General features: G+C 43.0%; 2 protein-coding genes across 3 annotated transcripts; both read left to right on the forward strand.

The window, feature by feature from the left end:
• Positions 1–9,185: 9,185 nt before the first annotated feature.
• On the forward strand, positions 9,186–15,372 carry LOC129830075 (tyrosine-protein phosphatase non-receptor type 7-like). 2 transcript variants are annotated; one of them, XM_055892276.1, is made up of 10 exons: positions 9,186–9,363; positions 11,470–11,641; positions 11,739–11,928; positions 12,021–12,105; positions 12,199–12,284; positions 13,112–13,249; positions 13,365–13,475; positions 13,623–13,780; positions 14,205–14,318; positions 15,017–15,372. In XM_055892276.1, exons 2-10 carry the CDS (start codon positions 11,532–11,534, stop codon positions 15,183–15,185), a joined length of 1,161 nt encoding a protein of 386 aa, XP_055748251.1. In that variant the 5' UTR covers positions 9,186–9,363; positions 11,470–11,531; the 3' UTR covers positions 15,186–15,372. The 2 variants fall into 2 exon arrangements, with proteins under 2 accessions (XP_055748251.1, XP_055748250.1); XM_055892275.1 differs by lacking the exon at positions 9,186–9,363 and adding an exon at positions 10,044–10,348.
• Positions 15,373–15,624: 252 nt separating this feature from the next.
• LOC129830077 (ADP-ribosylation factor-like protein 8A) lies at positions 15,625–19,260 on the forward strand. The gene is made up of 7 exons (XM_055892277.1): positions 15,625–16,071; positions 16,629–16,709; positions 16,941–17,014; positions 17,139–17,232; positions 17,490–17,557; positions 17,648–17,718; positions 17,806–19,260. Exons 1-7 carry the CDS (start codon positions 15,949–15,951, stop codon positions 17,859–17,861), a joined length of 567 nt encoding a protein of 188 aa, XP_055748252.1. The 5' UTR covers positions 15,625–15,948; the 3' UTR covers positions 17,862–19,260.
• The last annotated feature ends 4,481 nt before the right edge of the window (positions 19,261–23,741 follow it).

Here is a 23,741-nt window from a genome sequence, read left to right on the forward strand (position 1 = left end):
AATCAGAGCCACATTTGAATTAATCCAAATCAGATACATTCATTTTTCAGTGATGGAACACAACAACAACATGTCACAAACTCGCACTTAGCTTGCCTTTCTCTGTCATAATCTTTCCTGTTATCTTTCATCAAAGGATGATTTGACTAGGCCTTTCTGAATCCTGGTTGTTTCTTATCAGCTGCTGTTTTTCTAGGACACAGCTTTCTTGGTTGCAGATGCAGTTTGATATGGAAAGTACATACCACTACAACTCTTGAATGAGCACTAGCAGCTTCACTTTGTCTTAATTCAAGAACACCACGTTCTGTGAGTTTATCTCAGCCTACTATCTCAGAGGTCTTAGCAAAGTGATGAATGGACAAGACAACAACATAAAGGCATTAGGCATTCCCTCAACCTGTCCTGGGGTGTTTCAGATGTTCACCGTAGATGTATCCCTAGTCTTCCAGCATCATACCCGCCTTGGTCTTGACTGGATTCAGCAGGCCTATGACAGGCTTCAGATGGCCAGAGGAGAGCTCTGGAGATCCACACTTTTCAGGATTCTAGAGCCTAGTGCTGAAATCATGGTGAGCTATGGTACAGGTAAACATACCCCAGGGCTGCCTGTGCCCCTTTGGCCTGACCCAAGCTGTAGTGTCTTAGCTCTTACAGAACATAACACAAGCCATGGTTGAGCTTGAGCAAGAAGATTAAATCCAATCTCAGATTATTTTCCAAGAGCTTGTTGATATTGAACAAAGCTCAGTATGTTTGATTGTTCTACCTTTCTTTCTCTCTTTCTTTCTCTCTTTCTCTCTTTCTTTTTTTTTTCTCTCTCTCGGAGGACCTGAGCCCTAGGACCATGCCTCAGGACTACCTGCCGCGATGACTCCTTGCTGTCCCCAGGCCACCCGGCCGTGCTACTGCTTCAGTTTCAACTGTTCTGCCTGCGGTTATGGAACCCTGACCTGTTCACGGACGTGCTACCTGTCCCAGAACTGCTACCTGTCCCAGAACTGCTGTTTTCAACTCTCTAGAGACAGCAGTAGCGGTAGAGATCTGAATGATCGGCTATGAAAAGCCAACTGACATTTACTTCTGAGGTGCTGACCTGTTGCACCCTCGACATCCACTGTGTTCATTATTATTTGACCCTGCTGGTCATCTATGAACATTTGAACATCTTGGCCATGTTCTGTTATAATCTCCACCCGGCACAGCCAGAAGAGGACTGGCCAACCCTCATAGCCTGGTTCCTCTCTAGGTTTCTTCCTAGGTTCTGGCCTTTCTAGGGAGTTTTTCCTAGCCACCGTGCATTGATTGCTGTTTGGGGTTTTAGGCTGGGTTTCTGTACAGCACTTTGAGATATCAGCTGATGTAAGAAGGGCTTTATAAATACATTTGATTTGATTGCTATGAATGGGGTCAAATGAACGATTCTTTCAAAGTGACACAGAGGCTAGTTTTACATGTCCAAGTGTGAATAAACATTCTGAATGACAGTGTTTACATGGGTGGACATAATGATGATTTTATTGTCCATTACAAAAACTTAAAATCATACAACTGTAACGGCTGTCGTCCTCTTCTTCCTCTGAAGAGGTGTAGCAAGGATCGGACCAATACGCAGCGTGGTAGGTGTCCGTGTTTTAATAGGGAAAACTGAACATGAACACAAATACAAAAACAATAAACGTGAACAAACCGAAGCAGTACCGTGTGGCACAAACACTGACACAGGAAACAATCAAACACAAAATACCCAAAGAACATGGCTGCCTAAATATGGTTCCCAATCAGAGACAACGATAAACACCTGCCTCTAATTGAGAACCAATCTAGGCAACCATAGACTTACATAAACACCTAGAATGAACACAACCCCATAAATCTACAAAAAACACCTAGACAGAACAAACACCCTAGACGAGACAAAAACACACAAACCACCATCGTCACACCCTGACCTAACCAAAATATTTAAAGAAAACAAAAAATACTCAGGTCAGGGCGTGATAGTACCCCCCCACACAAAGGGGCGGACTCCGGCCGCAAAAACCTAATCTAAAGGGGAGGGTCCGGGTGGGCCACATTCATGGCAGCGGCTCGGGTGCGGGACGTAGACCCCACTCTAACATAGTCATTGCCCTCTTCAAGGGCCTCTTCAGAGGGACGACCCTTGCCTCCGACCTAGGGTCTAAGATCCTAATTAAAGGCCCCACTGGACTGAGGGGCAGCTCCGAACAGAGGGGCAGCTCCGGACTGAGGGGCAGCTCCGGACTGAGGGGCATCAACTTTAGCATGGTAACCAATGTTTTATTTATTGATTTATTTCACCTTTATTTAACGAGGTAGGCCAGTTGAGAACAAGTTCTCATTTACAACTGCGACCTGGCCAAGATAAAGCAAAGCAGTGCGACAAAAACAACACAGAGTTACACATGGGATAAACAATCATACAGTCAATAACACAATAGAAAAATATGTATACAGTGTGTGCAAATGAAGTAAGGACGGAAAGGCAATAAATAGGCCAATAGTGGCAAAGTAATTACAATTTAGCAATTAACACTGTAGTTATAGATGTGCAGATGAGGATGTGCAAGTAGAAATACTGGTGTGCAAAAGAGCAGAAAAACAAAAACAAATATGGGGATGAGGTAGGTAGTTGGATGGGCTATTTACAGATGGGCTATGTACAGCTGCAGTGATCGGTAAGTTGCTCTGACAGCTGACGCTTAAAGTTAGTGAAGGAGATACAGGTAGAGATAACCTCTATCCTCTATCCGCCCCCCCAGTCATGCTGCCCTTACCACTTTCTGCATGTAGGTGGAATTGGGCACCACCTGGCCACGGTAGCTGTTGTGCAGCTCCACGAGGGTCTCTGTGTCGTCCTCGCTCAGCTGGCAGGAGGCTGGACACAGGGTGACGATGACATAGAAACCCACCAGGCCAGCCCAGAGAAGTGTCCCCCTCAGCATGTCCAGGCACTAAAGTCCTCTCTTTCTCTCTCTCAAGGGTCACTTCAAAGTCTCCAACTTCAGTGATTTTTGCATTTCGTTCCAGTCATTGGCAGCAGAGTATTGGAAGGAAAGGCGGCCAAATGAGGTGTTGGCTTTGGAGATGACCAGTGAAATATACCTGCTGGAGCGCGTGCTACGGGTGGGTGTTGCTATGGTGACCAGTGAGCTGAGATAAGGCGGAGCTAAACCTAACAAAGACTTATAGATAACCTGGAGTCAGTGGGTTTGGCAACGAGTATGTAGCGAGGACCAGCCAACGAGCGCATACAGGTCGCATTGGTGGGTAGTATATAGGGCTTTGGTGACAAAACGGATGGCACTGTGATAGACTGTATCCAATTTGTGGAGTAGAGTGTTGGAGGCTATTTTGTAAATGACATCGCCGAAGTTGAGGATTGGTAGGATAGTCAGTTTTACGAGGGTATGTTTGGCAGCATGAGTGAAGGAGGCTTTGTTGCGAAATAGGAAGCCGCTTCTAGATTTAATTTTGGATTGGAGATGTTTGATGTGAGTCTGGAAGGAGAGTTTACAGTCTAGCCAGACACCTAGGTATTTAAATTTGTCCACATATTCTAAGTCGGAACCATCCAGAGTAGTGATGCTAGTCGGGCGGGCGTGGGCAGCGATCGGTTGAAGAACATGCATTTAGTTTTACTAGCTTTTAAGAGCAGTTGGAGGCCACGGAAGGAGTGTTGTATGGCGCTGAAGCTCATTTGGAGGTTTGTTAACACAGTGTCCAAAGAAGGGCCAGATGTATATAGAATTGTGTCGTCTGTGTAGAGGTGGATCAAAGAATCACCCGCAGCAAGAGCAACATCATTGATATATACAGAGAAAAGAGTCGGCCCGAGAATTGAACCCTGTGGCACCCCCATAGAGACTGCCATGAGCGCAGACACACTCATTTTGGAAGTGTTCCATCCTGCTTATCATATTGTAGCGATCCTCGTCCTATGAGACACATAACAATTCCCACCAAGTGAGTTATTCCTATTGGTGCGATGGATAGGGTGTTTGCTTTTCCCCCCACCGATCTGGGTTCACTGCTGTGCGCTGCAATATCATCACCTTAGAGAGACATGAGATGTATTTTGCAATTAGACACTACGAGGTTCAGTAAATCCTTCATACTGCGTTCTTTATTACAGTATGAATTAAAGTAAACGGCCATTCGAGTCTTACAGGTGTTTGCCCTGGAAACTATGGTGATGCCTGACTGCTTCAGTTCTGTCTGTCTGTGTATGCAGCATGGAGCTTCTGGATGTCTGGTCCTGGACTCTGCTGCTGTCCTCTCTGTTCTCTGGCCTGGCTGTTGCCTTGGCGACCATGGTGCAGGAGTACAGGCAGATTTTGGGGTGGAGTGTCTACTTGCCACAGCTGAGTATGACTTCAGCTCTGGGCTCTAATTCCCTGTGTTCAGCCCCTTAGGACTCCTCCCAAAACTCCCCTCCCCATGCATCTGGAACCTTTAACATCACAGGCCCTCAGTGCAGAGCAGCTCCCCGTCATCCTCTCTCTCTGTATCTACCAGGATGCGTGCTGTAGAGAAGCAGGGTTCTGGGAGGACCCTTTTCTGTTCAATTTGATGAAAAATAAGTTCCCAAGAACAAGTTAAATGAACATCTTATGCCTTGTGGTCAGCGAAGACATAGAAATTGTGTTCCATAACCTATTTTGTTTCTAAACGTTTGACTTCTATACAACTGCTACTCATCATCAAGTACATGCAAGTATGCATGTGTAACCCTAGAAAAAGTAGGATATTTCTTACATTAAAAATGTAATAAAATCCAATCAATGCACCAAACTTTTTCCAGGCCTAGAATTTCAGTGTGACTTATTTTCTGGACCATCTCAGGCAGGGACTTGTATCCTTGGGGATATTACACAATTTGTTTTCTGATGGAAATTCTGCAACCACTGCACGGTGCTCAGAAATTCTGAACAGGAAATTACTTCTCAAAGAGACATTTGTTGTTTGTTTTTTCAATGATTATGTGGAGTGAAGAACACTTCAGAACCCCTAGAAGCATCAGCACCCTTCTCTCTGATTGGAGACATGCACCGACTATACTCTATGACGTGTACCTCAACTGAAAATCGAAAATAAAGCATTGCCAAATCAAAAGCATTAGTCGTTTTCCAGGCAAGACAATTGCAACATAAAATGACTCAACTGACATCTGCTGGACAACTATAATTCAAACCAAACAAAACAAGTGCTCTCGGAAGAGCAACTGATGACATTCTACTGTCTGTTGGCTGCCAAATCTAATCTTTATTTGATTCATATTTACATAACCTCACTTTCTATTAGATTTGTCTTATTGACGGTAGTGTGGAACAGGTTATGAATATAGTATTGTGAAAACTAAGCAGAAAACAATGAGAGATTCAGACATGCAGTGCCACCTGCTGTTGATTACATTTACATTTTAGTCAGATCCAGAGTGACTTACAGTTAGTGCATTCATCTTAAGATAGCTAGGTGAGATAACCACATAGCACAGCCATAATAAGTACATTTTTCTTCAATAAAGCAAAGTCAGTGTCAGTAAGAAGTAAAACAATTGCGAGTGTTCAAGGGTGTTCTTTTTTTTCTGGTAATGAATCCTTGTGGGCTACAATATTACTGTTATCCAACATACAGTACATTACGTGGATCTAATTCAATGTTTTTCATTCTACAAAATATTATGTTTTTAAGTCTAACTCATTGTAGTTGTACTATTTCAACTATTTGCAGAGTTGTGTGTAAGAATGTTTCAAAGGTTAGAACAGTGTGTGTGCTCTTAGCGTGTGACTTACTGTATCACATTCAGAGTGTTGCTGCCTGGCCTGTGTGGGTGGAAGGTCCGGAGAGGACCCATATCCTCATCATGACTGATAAACAATGCAATGGCCATGGAGCTCCATTCAACTGTACAGAGCTAAATATTTAAGAGATAAACATGTACTTTTACACTATGGTGTTTATGTTAACATTGATGGTATGGATGACTAATATTGCTGAGTCTGACTAAAACAGTCTGTTAACAGCAGAAAGTGATGTATGGCCATGACAGGAAGTGGCTTGCTCAAACTCTCAGTACCGGATTCAGGCCTGTTGACCAGCCTCCCACCCACGTAGCAACCACCACAAGCCTTACACATCAGGGATCTCTGTACAAGTGATGCATAGATCTTATGTTATAATTAAGCATGAGCTCATTCACCCTAACTAAGTTTCATTTGATTTACTAGGCACATATTTGGTTCAACTTGTACCTCCAATATGAATACCTCTAACGTGTTACTATGACCTTCCTTTACTATGGTCTTCCATAAACTTACTGTTATACTCTCATTTTCTTTTACCTTGGTATTTATTTCCAGCTTGTCGCTTGAAATGCCCTCAATCCACGGCGGTAAAACAACATCAAGCAATAGGAAAGTACCAAACATTTCTGCAGTGAGATGGCTGATGTTTGTGTTACAGTTTTTTCCAACTGCTTACACACATTTTCAAAACTGTCTCCTTTTTTCAAAACTCTACACACAATTCCCAAAACTGCACACACAAAATGCAAAATGCCTCACATCTCCTTCAAAATGTCCCGGGGGGGCAGTCCAGGAATTGGTAGGGGGGGGGGGGGGGGGGGGGGGAGTCACCAGTGCTAAGCTACGCTTCATCTCTTCTCCGGCCTGGGTCTGGCCACAATACTTCGTCCACATCACAAGATACATTTTCTCTTGCCAAACATCGAGGGAGGTATCTCCTAGCATGGCGTATCCAACCTTGGACAGAGGCATCCTCTATGTCCCCACATGAGTCTTCCATTGCCTGGAAAAGCGGCATGCGGGCATAGGGTTGGCGATCATACACTTTCCAGCGCCAGGCTAAGAAGATTTCCTCTATGGGATTTAGAAAAGGTGAATATGGGGGTACAAATCTACAAATTGTGGATGGGTGGCAAACCAGTTTTGGACCAGAACAGCCCGGTGAAAACTAACATTGTCCCATAAAACCACAAATCTAGCAGGCTCCTGATCTGGATCAGGGACAAGCATTGTGTAAATTGCATCCAGAAAAGTGAGCATATGGCCAGTGTTGTACGGACCCAGTGTGGCATTGTGATGGAGGACCCCGTTTTGAGTGATGGCAGCACACATAGTTATATTACCCCCACGCTGTCCAGGGACATTGGTAATTGCCCTCTGTCCTATTACATTTCTTCCGCGGCGCCTGGATTTGGTGAGGTTGAAGCCAACCTCATCCACATAAATAAATTCATGGCGAATTACATGGGCATCCAGCTCCAATACTCTCTGTAACAGACAAAAGGATATAAAGATGAGTAAATATGATATGTCTGAAGTACTGGAAGTAGTGTTGCATACATACCTCTACAAAGTCATGTCGCATATTCTTGACTCTGTCAGAGTTTCTCTCAAATGGCACCTTGTAAAGTTGTTTCATCGTCACTCTGTGCCGTTGGAGGATGCGTTGTACAGTCGACAGGCTTACAGCATTGATGTTGTTAAATATGGTGTCATTATTCAAGATATGCTCTCTTATCTCTCGATTCCTAATTGCATTGTTGGCCAAAACCATATTTATAATTGCAGTCTCTTGTACATCTGTAAACAAGCGTCCTCGTCCTCCATGATGTCTTTGCCTTTCCTCTCTGTACAGAATTCAAACACAGTATGTGTTCAGCATAGGAACTGTAAACAATGTACAAAAAAATGTAGTACAGCATGATAACCAACCTCATTCATTCAATGCAGTGCAGTAAATGGATGGCTTAGAGTTACAAATGTTTATGCAATACTATGCAGTCATACGTATTTTACAGTACATTACTGTAATGCTAAAATAGTCATTTAGATAGTTGCATACCAGTTCTCATTTCTGAAGGTTCGAATTATGGACGCCACTGTAAATCGACTCAAGTTGGGCTGGACTCTCAGTCCAGCCTCTCTCGTGGTCAAACCGTGGTTGATCACATGATCAACAAGTGTTGCCCTAATCTCATCAGAGATGGCTCTTCTTCCTTCTCTTCTTTGCCCTCGTCGTCTTCTTCCTCTTCCTCTTCCTCTCCCTTCTACTCCTCTTGATCTCTGTCCATTGTTGGCATCCATTGTTCAAAACAGGTAATCTGACCTTTGACCTATTTATAGGCCTATACTACAGTAAAGCAGTGATTGGTTAGTGATCAGTTAAGCTATTAGTGTTTGCACATGTGAGGAGTGTGTGTGTGACCTGGTGAATAAGTGTAGCATTTTGATTGGTTGGGTTTGGAAAAGGAAAGCAAGTCACTTCCTGTTAGATTTTTGTGTTTTAGGTAGAGAATTGTGTGAAGTGTTTTGAAAAAAGTGTTTTATGCAATTGACAACTGAGTCAAAAGCTGAGAAATAGCTTATGGTTTTGGATATTTAGTGTGTAGTTTTGCACTTTGAGTGAAAGGTTTCAAAAATCGTGTGACATGAAAAGATTTTGTGTGTAAGCAGTTGGAAAAAACTGTAAATCAACATTGTTGTTATAGATCAGATCGCTATTGTGAAAGATAATGTGTTCTCAATGACTTACCTGTTTGTAAATAAAGGCTAAATAATTAAAATAACACTGTCATTCAATTTGTCGCCCAGCGGTTTCCATCACATTAATGCTCATTTCCACTACAGTTTCATAAACAACATCTGGCAGTTCGCCCACAGTGACTGTTATTCACTTTTGCACTGTCAAGACACTGTGATGAAATTATAAAATGCTTGCAATATGGCTCTCACATCTGACATATTATCCACTCAATGGTTGTATTGCTGTAACTGTGCATACTGGTCCATTGTTTGCATGTTGTAGCTCTAGAGAAAATAATAGTCAAATTAAAATTCAGATTTGAGGTTAGTGCGCTCTCCTTCCAAGTTACACAGAAGCCGGTGGCACTGAGTCTGCAGGGGTGATACAGCCTTGAATATCTATGTGTGTGTGTGTGTGTGTGTGTGTGTGTGTGTGTGTGTGTGTGTGTGTGTGTGTGTGTGTGTGTGTGTGTGTGTGTGTGTGTGTGTGTGTGTGTGTGTGTGTGTGTGTGTGTGTGTGTGTGTGTGTGTGTGTGTGTGTGTGTGTGTGTGTGGAACTGAGAGTCTGAGAGAGTGAGTGGGTGAGTAGAGAGGAAGCGTGGAGAGGTAGAAGAAGTAAAATAACAAAACAGTGCTCTCATCAGCTTCCCTAAAGCCAAGGAGCCCAGTGTTAAGACTGCCTGTGTCTGTAATGGCTTATCTGGACTGAGGCCCTGGTCATCACACAGCCACATAGTACTCACGGACAGAGGAGATTCTGAGGGCCAACTTTGATTGGCAGTCCCTTGCACTGGTGAGTTACCTTCCAGGCCTTTCTCATTCAGTGTGATAGCGACAATCACAAGCCAGAGTAAAGGCCTAAGTATACTGTACTGTATGGTTGCAGGTGGACTACAGATTGTTTTTCCCCATCATCATGTTAATGTCACCTTTTAGCCGAGAACATGGGAGACTCTGGTCAGTCTGATGCTGTATGTCAGCCCATACAGATGAACTGATGCATACTTTCAGCTCTTCCATCATTGCAGTACGGCTTACGGTTATGTTCTGAGCTTCCTTTCTGTATTATTTGTCGTGCTATAAGTAATAATCATATCATTGACCACATCACCTCCTCATCATTTAGTATTCCAATGGTCACTGAAGTGTTTAGTTCCTTAAAAACGCTTTTGAGCTCAAATCAAATCCAATTTTAAAGCTACTTATGTATCTGAGAGTATATCTCTGTCTATTGTTTTTTTAAAACATAATTTACTTGTCTGATACAATGCAGCTTCAAGGACTTCATCAGCAAATCCAATACACTATGTGCAAACATTTATGCAAAACAGAATGTTAGTATGATGAATAAATCATGGGCAGCTATTGACATGCACATTTGCGCCAGCCTTGAGCCTGGAGTCATTGAGGAATGACTACTGATTCACCTATTCCCGAAGCAGCTCAGCTTCACAATATTCTCTCTGCCTCTCTTTCCTCCAGGAACTTCTCAGTGATTTTTCAGCCTCTCTCACATTTAGACATGCACCTGAAGCCAAAGAGGCTAGCTACTAACATACTGAGGCACTGTGTCAAAAGGCACTGTGAGGCACTGTGTTCTTGCTCACTCTCTATTTCTCACTGTCTCTATCTCTCTCTCCCCCTCTCTCTATCTTTCTGTTTCTCTCTCTCACTTTCCAGTTATTACTTGTTTCTTCTTGCCCTGGTTGGTTCATGTCAACGGCAGATATTTAATTTGGCTTTGGATTATTCTGACACATCGGCAGCCCAGGATTCAGGTATGGATAGATCCAGTTTTGCGTCAATTTGGCAACAAGCGATGGGAAAGAAATGATGATATGAAACAGAAATTGTTAGTCAATGGTGTTTTTCTACTGAGTGTCATGTGTTGTGAATGTCATTTCTCAGTTTTAGGGGATGTGCGATATTTCATTAGCTGTTGTACTTTTGACAAGAAGCTGATAAGGGTAAATATTTGAATTGAATTGCTATTGTGGTGTGTTGGTATAATAAGGAATAATGTGATATAGCAAGAAACTTACAATACAGTTGTGATCAAAATAGAATAGTTCATTACAAGATCCATGGAGATTTTGGATGTTAAAATTGTGTGTGATTTATGCCCGTTTTGAGGTCTGGGTAGACTAGTTGAACAGAGAGAAGGGAAAAAAACATGGCTGAGTATGTTGGTCACAGAATTAGTGAGGTGGGCAGTTAAGGTCAACAGGTCAATTCACTAGCTGTCTTTAATACTCTCTCTCTCCCTATCCCTCTCTAGTATTGGGGAAGCTACTCTGAAAAGTTAGTTTACCAAGCTACCAATTACTTCACACTGACAGAAGTTAAGCTACACTAGAGCTACCCCTACGAAAAATACAGTTACTTTACTAAAGTTACTGTGAAAAGGTAGTTCACTACATCCAAACTACTTTGTGAAAAATTATCAAATGTAAATCTGAAATGTCATAGACCAGGGTTCCCCAACTGGCGGCCCGCGGGCAATTTTATTTGGGCCCCCCAAGTAAAAACAAAGTAAGCAAGGTTTGAAATTTGTTTACGTGGAGTGGAAAAGGGGAACAAAAGAGCAGACTCAGATGAGGAGACTGGGATAAAATAACCAAGGTATTTATTAAAACACAAGGGGGAGATGGAGTGCAGGTCAGGGGAAGCTCGGGCGGGTTGCTGGAAACCAGGTGTGGAGGCTGAGGCTGGAGCGGGAGGAGAAGCTGGGAGGCTGGCACTCCGTGGGGACGTGATTGAAGATGACATGACATGAACTAGTGTGCTCTCTCTCTCTCTCTCTCTCTCTCTCTCTCTCTCTCTCTCTCTCTCTCTCTCTCTCTCTCTCTCTCTCTCTCTCTCTCTCTCTCTCTCTCTCTCTCTCTCTCTCTCTGAGCAGATGTCAGTAGAGTATGGTTGAATGGTATCCTTCTAAACCTCCCAGTCATTCCACACACCACCATGAATGAGTCAGTAGAATCCCCATCATCATCACAACCTGTGAACCAGGAACAGTCATTCCCCTGCCCTGCTGCCACAGCTCCTCGCAAACCAGTCCAGCTCCAGGAGAGGTAGAGAGACATCCATGATAATAAACAGTACTGTCATTATATTTATTGAACAGAGTTCCTGACCTTTTGTCCTCTCTGTGGTTCCATACATCCTCAGACGGGGCTCCAATGTGTCCCTGGTGCTGGACGTGAGCAGTCTCAGCCTGGGTGCGGTGGAGCCCTTGTGCTCCATCTCCACCCCCAGAGAGACCCTCCTCCACCTGCTGAGGACCTCAACATGCCCTCTGACCCCCTCTCAGCTGCAGGAGGCATCTGACGAGACCAGCAGGCTGAACTCAGAGTACCAGGTTAATATCTACAGTAACTGTACGTGCAGAGATTGACTACATGTAGGATCAAGTGTAATTTGTACCCTTAGCCTGTCCATTCTTTCCAACAGAAGATTCCTCCAAACTTCGTCAACCCTGCAGAGCTGGACATTCCAGGACGCGCTTTAAAAGACAGATACAAGACCATACTGCCAAGTGAGTGCCTAAGTCATATGTGAAGAAATAGTTGATAAATGCTGAAACACGCTGGCACCCAGGCAATGTAAACACTATAATCATGTTAACCAGATCCCGAGACCCGTGTGTGTCTGAGAAACCCTGCAGCAGAGGAAGGGGGTGATACTGAGAGATACATCAATGCAAACTACATAAAGGTTAGAATCATGCATTATTACAACCACTGTCTTTATTTATACATTTTTGACACAACTGTGTCATGCGAACTTAAAGTAAGAGTAATACAAAAGGTGAGGAGAAAGTCAAGAACACACACTGCACAGTGTATGTTAAAGCGGCAATCAGCAGTTGAAACTATAACAAAGCGTATTCGCCACCACTGTTTTGCAAAAAAAGCTGAGGGATGGGGCTGGAGAAATGTAACCATTCTCCAATTCATAGACAGAGCTATGGATGCAAGTACTGACCATCCATGAGATAAAAATTATAGTTTTAATCAAGTTTTGAAGTTTTGAAGTTTTTGTATGTGTACATTTACTTTGTTTACAAACATTGGAGTAAAACAAGCGTATACTTTGGGTGCTATCTAGAACTTAAAAGGGTTCTTCAGCTATCTCGATAGGAGAACACTGAAGAACCATTTCTGGTGCCGGGTACTGTAGAAAACTTTTGGTTCCATGCATAACCTTTTCCTCGGCGAGTTCTACATGGAACCCAAAAGGGTTCTACCTGGAACCAAAAAGGGTTATCCTATGGGGACAGCGGAAGACCTTTTTGGACTCTTTTTTCTAAGAGTGTACCACAGTTGAACTAAGCTCATAAGTTATATTCTTCAAAAATCAATCCTACATATCACTCATTTATCTGTCCAAAAATGGATGCAGCAACTGTAGCTTGCCCCTTTAATGATTTAAAGAGTGATACGGTTGGTTTACGTGGGTGTATCATGTCAACCAAGGAAACCCACAGGAAGTCAAAGTGGAAACGAACGACACAGCCTCAACTCTTGCTGTCTCCCACGCAGGGTTACAACGGTGCACCCAGTGCCTACATCGCCACCCAGGGCCCCATGCTCAACACCGTGCATGACTTCTGGGAGATGGTGTGGCAGGAGAGATCCACCACCATTGTCATGATCACCAAGCTAAAGGAGAAGAACGAGGTGACAGGGATATGTCCATTTTATCCCACCTCCATAGCTTTCATCAATGGTTTCCGTTGACAGACATATTGATGTTTAAGTCTACAGTATACAAAAAGTGTTTCCTGTTTTTCAGAAGTGCGAGCTTTACTGGCCAGAGAAAGACGGCAGCTATGGCAGATTTGAGGTCAGAGTGTCCATTGTGAAAGAATGTGATGGCTACACCATTCGAGATATGATTATACAGGTGAGATAGTAGGTTATTATCATCTGTAAAGTGTGAAGTAATGCCAGTCAAAGCGCTGGGTTAAACCAGTTTTAAAAATTCCGAACTTCTGAATGAATGAAAGAATGAATGAACCAAATAATTCACTAACAACAATGTGTCTGACAGGTGGGCTCAGAGAACAGGCAGGTGAGACACTACTGGTACTCCACATGGCCAGACCACCAGACCCCAGACTGCACTGGGACCCTGCTCAGACTGGTGGTGGATGTGGATGAACACAGGCAGTCCATACCCAGCCCAGGACCCACCATCGTCCACTGCAGGTCCCACTAGCACACCCCTTAACACGGGTTCTCATTAGCTATCAATATAATAAATGTGAAAGAACAAACAGTGACATATGATAGAATGTCCTTGAAAAGAAAATAGCCCTAGGCTACTTGAACGGATCTCACTTCAAGAGGATTTATACGTTATGACACCTTAGGGAGGCTCCCTTCACATACCATGTCAGACAGAATTAGGCTCCGAAATGATTTATGGTGAATGGCTTGAATTCACTTACTGACGGCAAAGGTGAATGCTATGGAATTCCGTTTGTGTTGTGATATACAGCATAGTGTACATGTGGACTGTGAATTTCTGGCAGATACTGTATCAGAAAGACTGAAGTATAAACACATTATATGACAGAAGTTTGAATGTTACAGCTCTATTTGACATGATCTCATGGGCTCTGTCTTGCAGTGCAGGGATTGGGAGAACAGGTTGTTTCATCGCCAGCAGCATTGGATGCCTACAGCTGCAACACACTAGTAAGGCTGACGTGCTTGGGATCGTCTGTAAGCTACGCCTCGACAGGTACTAGCCACTACACACTTTGGCCATCCACCCTGCTTTTGGTAGTAACCTGTTGCCTAGTCACCTTACCCCTATACATGTCTACCTCCATCACTCCACTATCCCTGCACATGTAAATATGGTATTGAAACAAATGTTTTAAATATTTCCTGTATACAGTATGCTTGCTTACTTACTTAATTGCGTATTTCATATTTATTATTCTTATTTCTTGTGTTTTTTCTTTATTTCTAGTAATACACTGTTATTGACTATTGCATTGTTGGGCTTTGAGTTAGCAAGAAAGGCATTTCACTGTACTTGTGCATGTGACATTAAATCTTGAAACTAAAGGGACAATCTGGCCCTAAATTCCCAATCTGGCCCTCAAACCATCATGGTCACCTAATAATCCCCAGTTTACAATTGGCTCATTCATCCCCCTCCTCTCCCCTGTAACTATTCCCCAGGTCGTTGCTGCAAATGAGAACGCGTTCTCAGTCAACTTACTTGGTAAAATAACGGTAAAATAAAAAATAAATAAAAAACAAGCAAATTTAAACCAAACTCTGTTACTTATTATGTAAACTATCAAGTGAGCACCTTGGTTCCAACACAGCATTTTATATTTATCTTGAGTTCTGAAAAAAAGTGTGTAGTTTGGGGATGCTGCCCTAAAGGATGCTGCTCCCTCACTCTCTCCGCCTCTGTGTTTTTAGGGGTGGTATGATCCAGACCAGTGAGCAGTACCAGTTCCTGTACCTCACCCTGGCTCAATACAGTAGGCAGCTGGGGAACACAGACAGTGGCTCAGAGAGCCCTGTCCCTATCCAGACCATTAGAACTACGGGGACATGCGGTGACAGAGAAAGCCCAGCTAAAACTTGATATTTCCGCATGGGGGAATACGCTCCTGGAACTCTGCTCACACACTGTGGCCATCTCATCCTCTTGACTGTGACATTGATTGTGGCATTTTGATGGGCATGTGATGTGGTACTCACCACACCATGCAGTTTGAATTTTATTGAAAGTCATTAGTATTAATATTGTCCATATTTGCTACCATGATAATAAAAACAAGTATTATGCATAATGTCCTTGGCTCTAATTAGACCTAATTGCAGTTCACTTGACATGCTGAAGAATAAATACATATAGTAGATAAATACATTTATTATTATTTTATTATTTTCCTGGTGATATGGTGATATGTAAAACAGAAAATAAATACACAAGAGCTACGGTAATGTTCCTTCTCTCCAGCAGAGGGCAATTCTCGTGAAACCAGAGCCTCATTTGCGCTGAGTACCCTCTTTTCCGAGCACTCCTCTCACTGCGTGATTCTGAAACCCCACTCAATGAGGAAGGACAACCCTTATTGGAAAATACAGACAGGGAGGAAAGGGGCATAGTAAACAAGGCAGATAATTGAAAAATACCTCAAATAATATAGCCAACACGTGCGCGCAAAACAGATTATTTAGCGAGTATTCATTATAGGCACGCTATTCGTTCTGTATGTAGTAACGTTACTGTGTTGTCACTGCAAGCTAGATAGCGCTCGCTAGGGAACTTGTAACTAACGTTAGCTGGCTGGCTAGCAAGCTCCCTTTCCCAGTAGTAGCAGTGCTATCACAACGCTCCCAAAATGATCGCATTGATCAACAAGCTCCTTGACTGGTTTAAAGCACTATTTTGGAAGGAGGAGATGGAGTTGACTTTGGTGGGACTACAGTATTCGGGAAAGACAACCTTCGTGAACGTGATTGCGGTACGGTCATTCATTTATTATTGTCTTTTGATCTGCTGATGTGTCCTTGTTGAACAGATCGAGATGTCTGCTCGTGCTCCACCAATGCAAGCGCTTGCTAGCTCAGCAGTTAGATAACGTTAGCTAGCTTCTGTTATATCCATTTTATATAACGTTAGCTAGCTACGTCTCGATGACATATTTTAAATATCGGCTTTAGCGAGGAAGCTAACGTGTGTCTTTGCTGACATGTACGGGCGCCGATGATGACCTAGCTAGCTCTGTTAGCTTAACGACAGCATGCACATGAGGCATGCAGTAGTGCCACCACACCGTGACCCATGGAAACGGACAATACTCGCCTATCGTCATCCCCCATCACACACGTGTATGTCCTGACAGTTCACTTGTACACAGTGCCTTCAATCGTATTTCTTAAGTCCCTTTTATGAAATGACTAGGGTCAGTTTTATGAGCGTATTTCACAATTTAAGTCCTAGGAATATTACAAACAGTACTTGCCAGATGATTTAATATAACTTAATCTGTAACTCATCTCTATTCTTAACCCCTTGCAGTCAGGCCAGTTCAGTGAAGACATGATTCCCACAGTGGGCTTCAACATGAGGAAAATCACCAAGGGAAACGTCACCATTAAGGTCAGTACTCTGCTAGGTCAGAGGACAGGGGTCAGGCCACTTAATGGTCATACTTTATTCATCACTTGGTTGCTCCAGCAAGAGGAGAGTTAAGTATTTAGGGGGATCTTGGATGGGCTCTTAGATTGACTGTGACTCACTGAAGCTATTTTATTAACTGTGAAAGGTTCAAAACTGAATAGCTTCACAGTATCAAGGCTGTATTGATGTTTTGATCCCTTGCTTTTCTAGCTGTGGGATATCGGCGGTCAGCCTCGATTCAGGAGTATGTGGGAGCGATACTGCCGAGGAGTCAGTGCCATTGTGTGAGTAACAGCATTGACTCAGTCATGCCTCCTACCCCTTGTGGTGGGGGTGGTCAATTATATTGGTCGCCCATTTCAAATAAGGATATCTATTCAACCTTTTTGAAACCATATCATTTTAAAGGTACATGGTTGATGCAGCAGACCCAGAGAAAATCGAGGCCTCTAAGAATGAACTACACAACTTGTTGGACAAGCCCCAGCTCCAGGGTATTCCTGTGAGTACCCCATACAGAGCTTGCTAATCTAATAGCTACAGTAGTAGGCCTAATTGCTTCAATTTCCTTGTTGTGGTCCTCTAGTTCAGTTGGTAGAGCATGGCGCTTGCAATGCAGGATAGTGGGTTGGATTCCTGGGACCACCCATACGTGACATGTATGCACTCATGACTAAGTAGCTTTGGATAAAAGCTAAATGGCCTATAATCATATTACTTTGACTTTGTCCAACTCTCCATATTGTTTTCCCCTCACAGGTTCTTGTCTTGGGGAACAAGAGAGATCTTCCTGGGTCGCTTGATGAGAAAGAGCTGATTGAGAGGATGTAAGCACCAGCTGTGTGTGTGTGGGGGGGGGGGGGGGGGGGGGGGGGGGTGAGAATGAGTGATACTCATGGCTCTTCTGTGATCCACAGGAACCTCTCAGCCATCCAGGACAGAGAAATCTGCTGTTACTCTATCTCTTGCAAGGAAAAGGACAACATTGGTCAGTATCTGATGACTTTATGACTTGTTATTTCCAGTTTTCTTATTTTCTTCATGGCATTTTACACTTCTGTTATTTTACCTCCAGATATAACACTACAGTGGCTGATCCAGCACTCCAGAACCAAGCGGAGCACTTCATGAGAACCTCATCTCACGGTCACAGCCCTGAGACTGCCCCACAGGCCTGCACAGGTCCCTTACACCCTGTCCTCTATCCTCCCAAGCTTGTCCATTCTCCCCCTATTTTCTTTGGGTGGCCCTCTCTTGCCAAGACTCCTTGCCTGATTCCACTCTCCTGAAGAGAGCCTGGAAACGTTTTTACTTGCACTGTTAATTTTCTTTTTTGTAATATAATAATTATTGTAGTGACATATGACCTCTGATGGATAAAGTGGTACTTAGCTGCCCTGAAAAAGAAAACATATATAATTGTGTTCATATTTCATACTTCATCATCTCTGTTGAGGTTTATATTCAACTGATCCGGAGACAGGGCGGAGTACTGTACTGTACGTAACCTCTGATCCCAATAGGTAGAAAAGACTATGGAGTCTGAACACTGCATCAATTTACAGCCCCAAAGTCAAGTTTAGAACGCTGATATCAAATCTCAAACAATATAAGTCTCAGACCATAGTCTTATCACTTCCCAATGACGGTGCCCAACTGAAATGGTACTGTACATGTATGTACCTTTTTTGGAGGGGGATCATTACACCATTTGATTCAAATACTTGGAGTGTGTACAAGTATCTCCGTTTCTCATTTTTTAAAGGCTAATGGTAGGTGTTGTTAAAGAGTACCCTTGATGTAATCTCTATTGTCAATATATATCTATATATACATTTGCGTTATATGTCGTCATCTTTGTTTGTTGCTTTGACCTCCTTCTGTTACTTTAGAAACAGCAGACAGGGTTTCTTTAAACTAAGCAACCTGGCCATTTTACATTTTCATAGGCCATGTCTATGTTCAAGCATTATCTGCAACACATGGTTTAGAAACAAAATATATATTTATTGATTTTTGCATATTCTTTCCCCTTTCTTACCACATTAATTTATGTAATAGCTCATTTCTACCCAGTAATGTACAGATACTGCTCGGACAGTTTTTGTCTCATCACGAGTCATGAATAACCCATTATAAAATGTAAAATCTGTTATTCTGTGACGGTTGATAAAGAAGTCCACTAGATAAACTGAGATTCTACAGGTGCCAGCCATATGAGTTAACGATGAAGGCTTCTATCTAATTTTGTATAAATTAACATACATGTCTATGAATTATTCTGCTTCCTACATTGCCATAATTACCTAAGTCATTTTTGATTATTGACAACCGCAGCAAAATATCTTTACTTATTTGTTTGCATGCTTGGGCATAAGTATTTGTGGGACCTTTGAGAATTAACTATAAATGGTTATTTTTATGGCAAATAATAGTAAATACTGTATCTGTTTTAACCTGTTTGTACATTGTTTCAATTAAGTTGATGACTGTATGATACTAACTAAAAACAATTGTGAAAACAACTTTATACATGGTGTGCAGAATTCATATGGTTATTGTTGCCGAACAACAGAATCTCACTAGCTTTGGGTTGTTGGGATGATGGTTGGTGCTTTACCTGTGATGTTGTCTGTTTGTTTCATGTGTATGAAGGAGTCAATGTGGGAGAAAGTTCTCAGTAAAGGTCCATGCCACGGCACTCGTCACAACATGAGGAAAAGGTTGTGACGAGCTGGTAATCACTTCAGTCAATGAGGAAAATAGCAGTGACACCGCCAACTTTTACCTCTTACTATATATAAACTCAGCAAAAAAAGAAATGTCCCTTTTTCAGGACCCTGTCTTTCAAAGATAATTTGTAAATTATCACAGATCTTCATTGTAAAGGGTTTTAACACTGTTTCCCATGCGTGTTCAATGAACCGTAAACAATTAATTAACATGCACCTGTGGAACGGTCATTAAGACACTAACAGCTTACAGACGGTAGGCAATTAAGGTCAGTTATGAAAACTTAGGACACTAAAGAGGCCTTTCTACTTTAAGAGTCTACTGACTCTGAAAAACACCAAAAGAAAGATGCCCAGGGTCCCTGCTCATCTGTGTGAACATGCCTTAGGCATGCTGCAAGGAGGCATGAGGACTGCAGATGTGGCCAGGGCAAGTAATTGCAATGTCTGTACTGTGAGACGCACGCCTAAAATAGCGCTCTTCACTAATGAGTCGCGGTTTTGTCTCACCGGGGGTGATGGTCAGATTCACGTTTATCGTCGAAGGAATGGGCGTTACACCGAGGCCTGTACTCTGGAGCGGGATCGATTTGGAGGTGGAGGGTCCGTCATGATTTGTGGCGGTGTGTCACAGCATCATCGGTCTGCGCTTGTTGTCATTGCAGGCAATCTCAACACTGTGCGTTACAGGGAAGACATCCTCCTCCCTCATGTGGTACCCTTCCTTCAGGCTCATCCTGACATGACCCTCCAGCATGACAATGCCACCAGCCATACTGCTCATTCTGTGTGTGATTTCCTGCAAGACAGGAATGTCAGTGTTCTGCCATGGCCAGCGAAGAGCCCGGATCTCAATCCCATTGAGCACGTCTGGGACCTGTTGGATCGGAGGGTGAGGGCTAGGGCCATTCCCCCCAGAATGGCCCGGGAACTTGCAAGTGCCATGGTGGAAGAGTAGGGTAACATCTCACAGCAAGAACTGGCAAATCTGGCGCAGTCAATGAGGAGGAGATGCACTGCAATACTTAATGCAGCTGGTGGCCACACCAGAATACCGATTGTTACTTTTGATTTTGACCCCCCCCCCCCCCTTTGTTCAGGGACACATTATTCCATTTCTGTTAGTCACATGTCTTTGGAACTTGTTCAGTTTATGTCTCAGTTGTTGAATCTTGTTACGTTCATACAAATATTTACACATGTTAAGTTTGCTGAAAATAAACGCAGTTGACAGTGAGAGGATGTTTCTTTTTTTGCTGAGTTTATATGTATGTGTGTGTGTGTGTGTGTGTGTGTGTGTGTGTGTGTGTGTGTGTGTGTGTGTGTGTGTGTGTGTGTGTGTGTGTGTAAAGGATTTCCTCAAGGGAAGATCCAAGCCTACCTACATTAAGCAAATCTTGTGAACAGCAGGGGGCAGTAGCTTCCCAGTCACAGGTCCTTTCTGGGTGATTGAGAGTAGACTAAGGCAGTCAAACCCTCAAAACTAGTCTGAACGCATACATGGTCTACATTTGTATGTGTGTGGTTTAAACCACTTCAGATCTGATTTCTATAGCGTTATAATGAGTATTCTGAGGGACATTTTCTAATGATAGAAGGTCGTGCATTAGAAAGGACGTTTGGCAGGATTCATGGTTAATGACAGGGCTGTCATTAACCATTTAGCCTATTTAGCCTAGCAGCATGGTGAACAAGCTACTATGTTGCATCATATTGTTCTGTCTGTTGCACACAATGCTGCCTTGTGGGAAACTAATACCACTGACTGGCACTTTTACTTTCAAATAATAGATTTTAGAGATCTGTTGTTGCTGTGTACTTTTTCTCTGTGTATTTAACAATGCAAAAATTGCCATTTTGGATTTAGTCAAACGCTGGTATGGAAGAGGGATTTGTAAACTAAGAACTCTACACCTAAAACAGCAGGTAGGCTCTAACGTGCTTACACGACACAATTAAGGGGATTTCTTTCTACATTTAAACACAATCTTTCTCACTCCTTTTCGCAGAACTGATTTTCAACAAGTGTGTGAAGCCTTTGTGTATGGCAAATCTCACCTCAATCCAAATAAGTTGGATTGAGGTGTTTTGGAGGGCTTCCCAATCACCCAGACCCCAAAGAGGGGAGTAATTGTGGGTACCAGAGAGGTGCTATGGAAGTGGTGATCTCAGAATGGCCAGACTAAAGCTGAAAATAAGTTACTTCCCTCTCTACTCTCCTCTGGGTTTAACCACCATTGGCCATGAATACAAACGAGTTGTGACAAGTTCTGTTTTTGTCTCTCCTTGGCATCACAGCACACTATAATGAGGCTGACCAGGACTTCCTGTCCAGAGAGAACAAGGTGGTCCGGTGGCTATAGAAGCCTGGGGTCCGGAGCGGGCCGGTGTGTGTGTGTGTGGCCGTTCGTGCTCAGGATCTACGCCAATCTCTCTGATTCAGATCAGTTTGTGTTTCTCGGGAAGGGCCAAGGCTCTCTGTCAGGCCTCTGCCATGACAACAGGGGTGAATGGTTCTGAGAGCCCCCCCCCCACCCTCGTCAGTATTCCCACAGAACAAAACAAACACTGTTCCCGCATCAGGGGGAGGTGAGGCAGCTCTGTGTTCATAAGTGGGGACATTCAGGGCATATTAGTCTGCGTTCACTGAGCCAACCCAAAGAGGACATGCAGCATGAGAGCGAGACACACTCTCTCTCCTCTCTCACTCAATGACACAGGCATACATACAGAATTGCCTCTCACCATACAAAAAACATTCACATGCAGTCACACATTCACACGGAGAGTGTCTGAGACAGCCATGAGAGCCATTCACAGTCTGAAAACAATCAAGCTCTCTCATATACACCTTTTAAACCAAGACATTTTGTTACCAACTTTAGCATGCCGCCAACATTTTTTTATATCTGAAAGTTATTGCCGGCAACAAAGCCTGTATGTTTATTTCTGCCAACCGAGCTAGTCATGATTGTGGTGATATGTTTAAAAGTCTTGCCAACTCAGTTTAAATGTCCCCTATCATCTTACCTGCTTTTGCACATATTAAATCATGGTAATTTTATTGTTGCTCTCCGACATCAACTTGTCATTGTCATTATGAAAAAGCAGAATCAAAGCGGCAGTCTGCATGCAGCAGCCTGGTCAAAATAGCAACGTTACCTGCTCTATTTTTGCAACAAAGGTCAAAGTTGAATTTCTCTTTCTCAATTGCCACCTCAGTAATGGCTATATTAGGGCTTGGTGACATGGTCATTTTCTGATGGATGGGCTAGGTTCAATCAGAGATCACCACCACAATGAAACTCAAGAAAACCTGATTGGAAAGCATATCAAAAGATCACCTGTAAGCCAATAGGGCCTACCAATAACCAATGGTGATTGACTTAGAAGTCAGTGGGAATCTACAGAGACAGTCCGGTTCCTTAAAATATGCACTGATTGAAGGGGTTAGACAGAGGAGGGTATTTTTTCGTGGGGTTGACCTCTTTAGAGTTTCTCTCTCTGGGTCTTGGAGCCTGTTCAGAGGCTGTCAGGGCCTGGGCAGATGACTGTGTGTGTGTGTGAGAGAGAGAGAGAGAGGTGCTGGAGTCTCATTAGCAGTGAGCACAGAGCTCTTCAGCTCCCCTGGCCACTAATGACTGCACAGTTAACAGTCCCCTCTCTGTTTCCTTAATGAAGCCACCAACACAAATCAACAGACAGCCCCTGCCACAACATCCAACGCCAGTCCACTAATATACAAGGACTGAGGGAGAGGGACGGTTTATGAAGCACTACAACAGGTGAAAAAATAGAATGAGTCATCCAGGATGAAAAGTTGAATGTACATGATGACAAAGCGAGCTGGCATCACAAGCAGAAATAGGATAGAAGGTATCAACATAGATCAGATCATATGCACATGTACAAAGCAGAGATCTTGGCTCATTTGATTGAAAAGTACATGACTGAATGCTTTATGAAACTATTTCAGTTTTCCCCTGCATTGTCAGATTACTGAAAACATGAAATGTTAAGCAATAAGTCATTGTGGAGAAATCATTGGTATTATATTTGTGAAACACCAAAGACAAGTGTGCAGAAATGTAAATAGACCTATATTCTGGAACTGCCAGGGTGTGTTATTTGTGTGCTTGTAATACTGTAATACTTATTTCATAGGATTTATGGTATGTTGCCTGTAAAAACAATTGGGTAATGTTTATATGATCCCCTTTCAAACAGCCCCATTTTACCTCTTTCTTGTCGGGATTCACCTTTTATATAGCCATTACTT

This window comes from Salvelinus fontinalis, chromosome 31 (assembly GCF_029448725.1).
Source record: "Salvelinus fontinalis isolate EN_2023a chromosome 31, ASM2944872v1, whole genome shotgun sequence".
NCBI classification, from domain to species: Eukaryota; Metazoa; Chordata; class Actinopteri; order Salmoniformes; family Salmonidae; genus Salvelinus; species Salvelinus fontinalis.

Coding starts and splice junctions, on each gene's coding strand:
- LOC129830077 (XM_055892277.1), top strand. CDS start 15,949: ATGATCGCATTGATCAACAAGCTCCTTGACTGGTTTAAAGCACTATTT. Junction 17,015..17,138: donor CGAGGAGTCAGTGCCATTGT/GTGAGTAACAGC, acceptor ATCATTTTAAAG/GTACATGGTTGATGCAGCAG. Junction 17,719..17,805: donor CAAGGAAAAGGACAACATTG/GTCAGTATCTGA, acceptor TTTTACCTCCAG/ATATAACACTACAGTGGCTG.
- LOC129830075 (XM_055892275.1), top strand. CDS start 10,093: ATGCACCTGAAGCCAAAGAGGCTAGCTACTAACATACTGAGGCACTGT. Junction 10,349..11,469: donor ATCGGCAGCCCAGGATTCAG/GTATGGATAGAT, acceptor CTCTCTGAGCAG/ATGTCAGTAGAGTATGGTTG. Junction 13,476..13,622: donor TTCGAGATATGATTATACAG/GTGAGATAGTAG, acceptor TGTGTCTGACAG/GTGGGCTCAGAGAACAGGCA.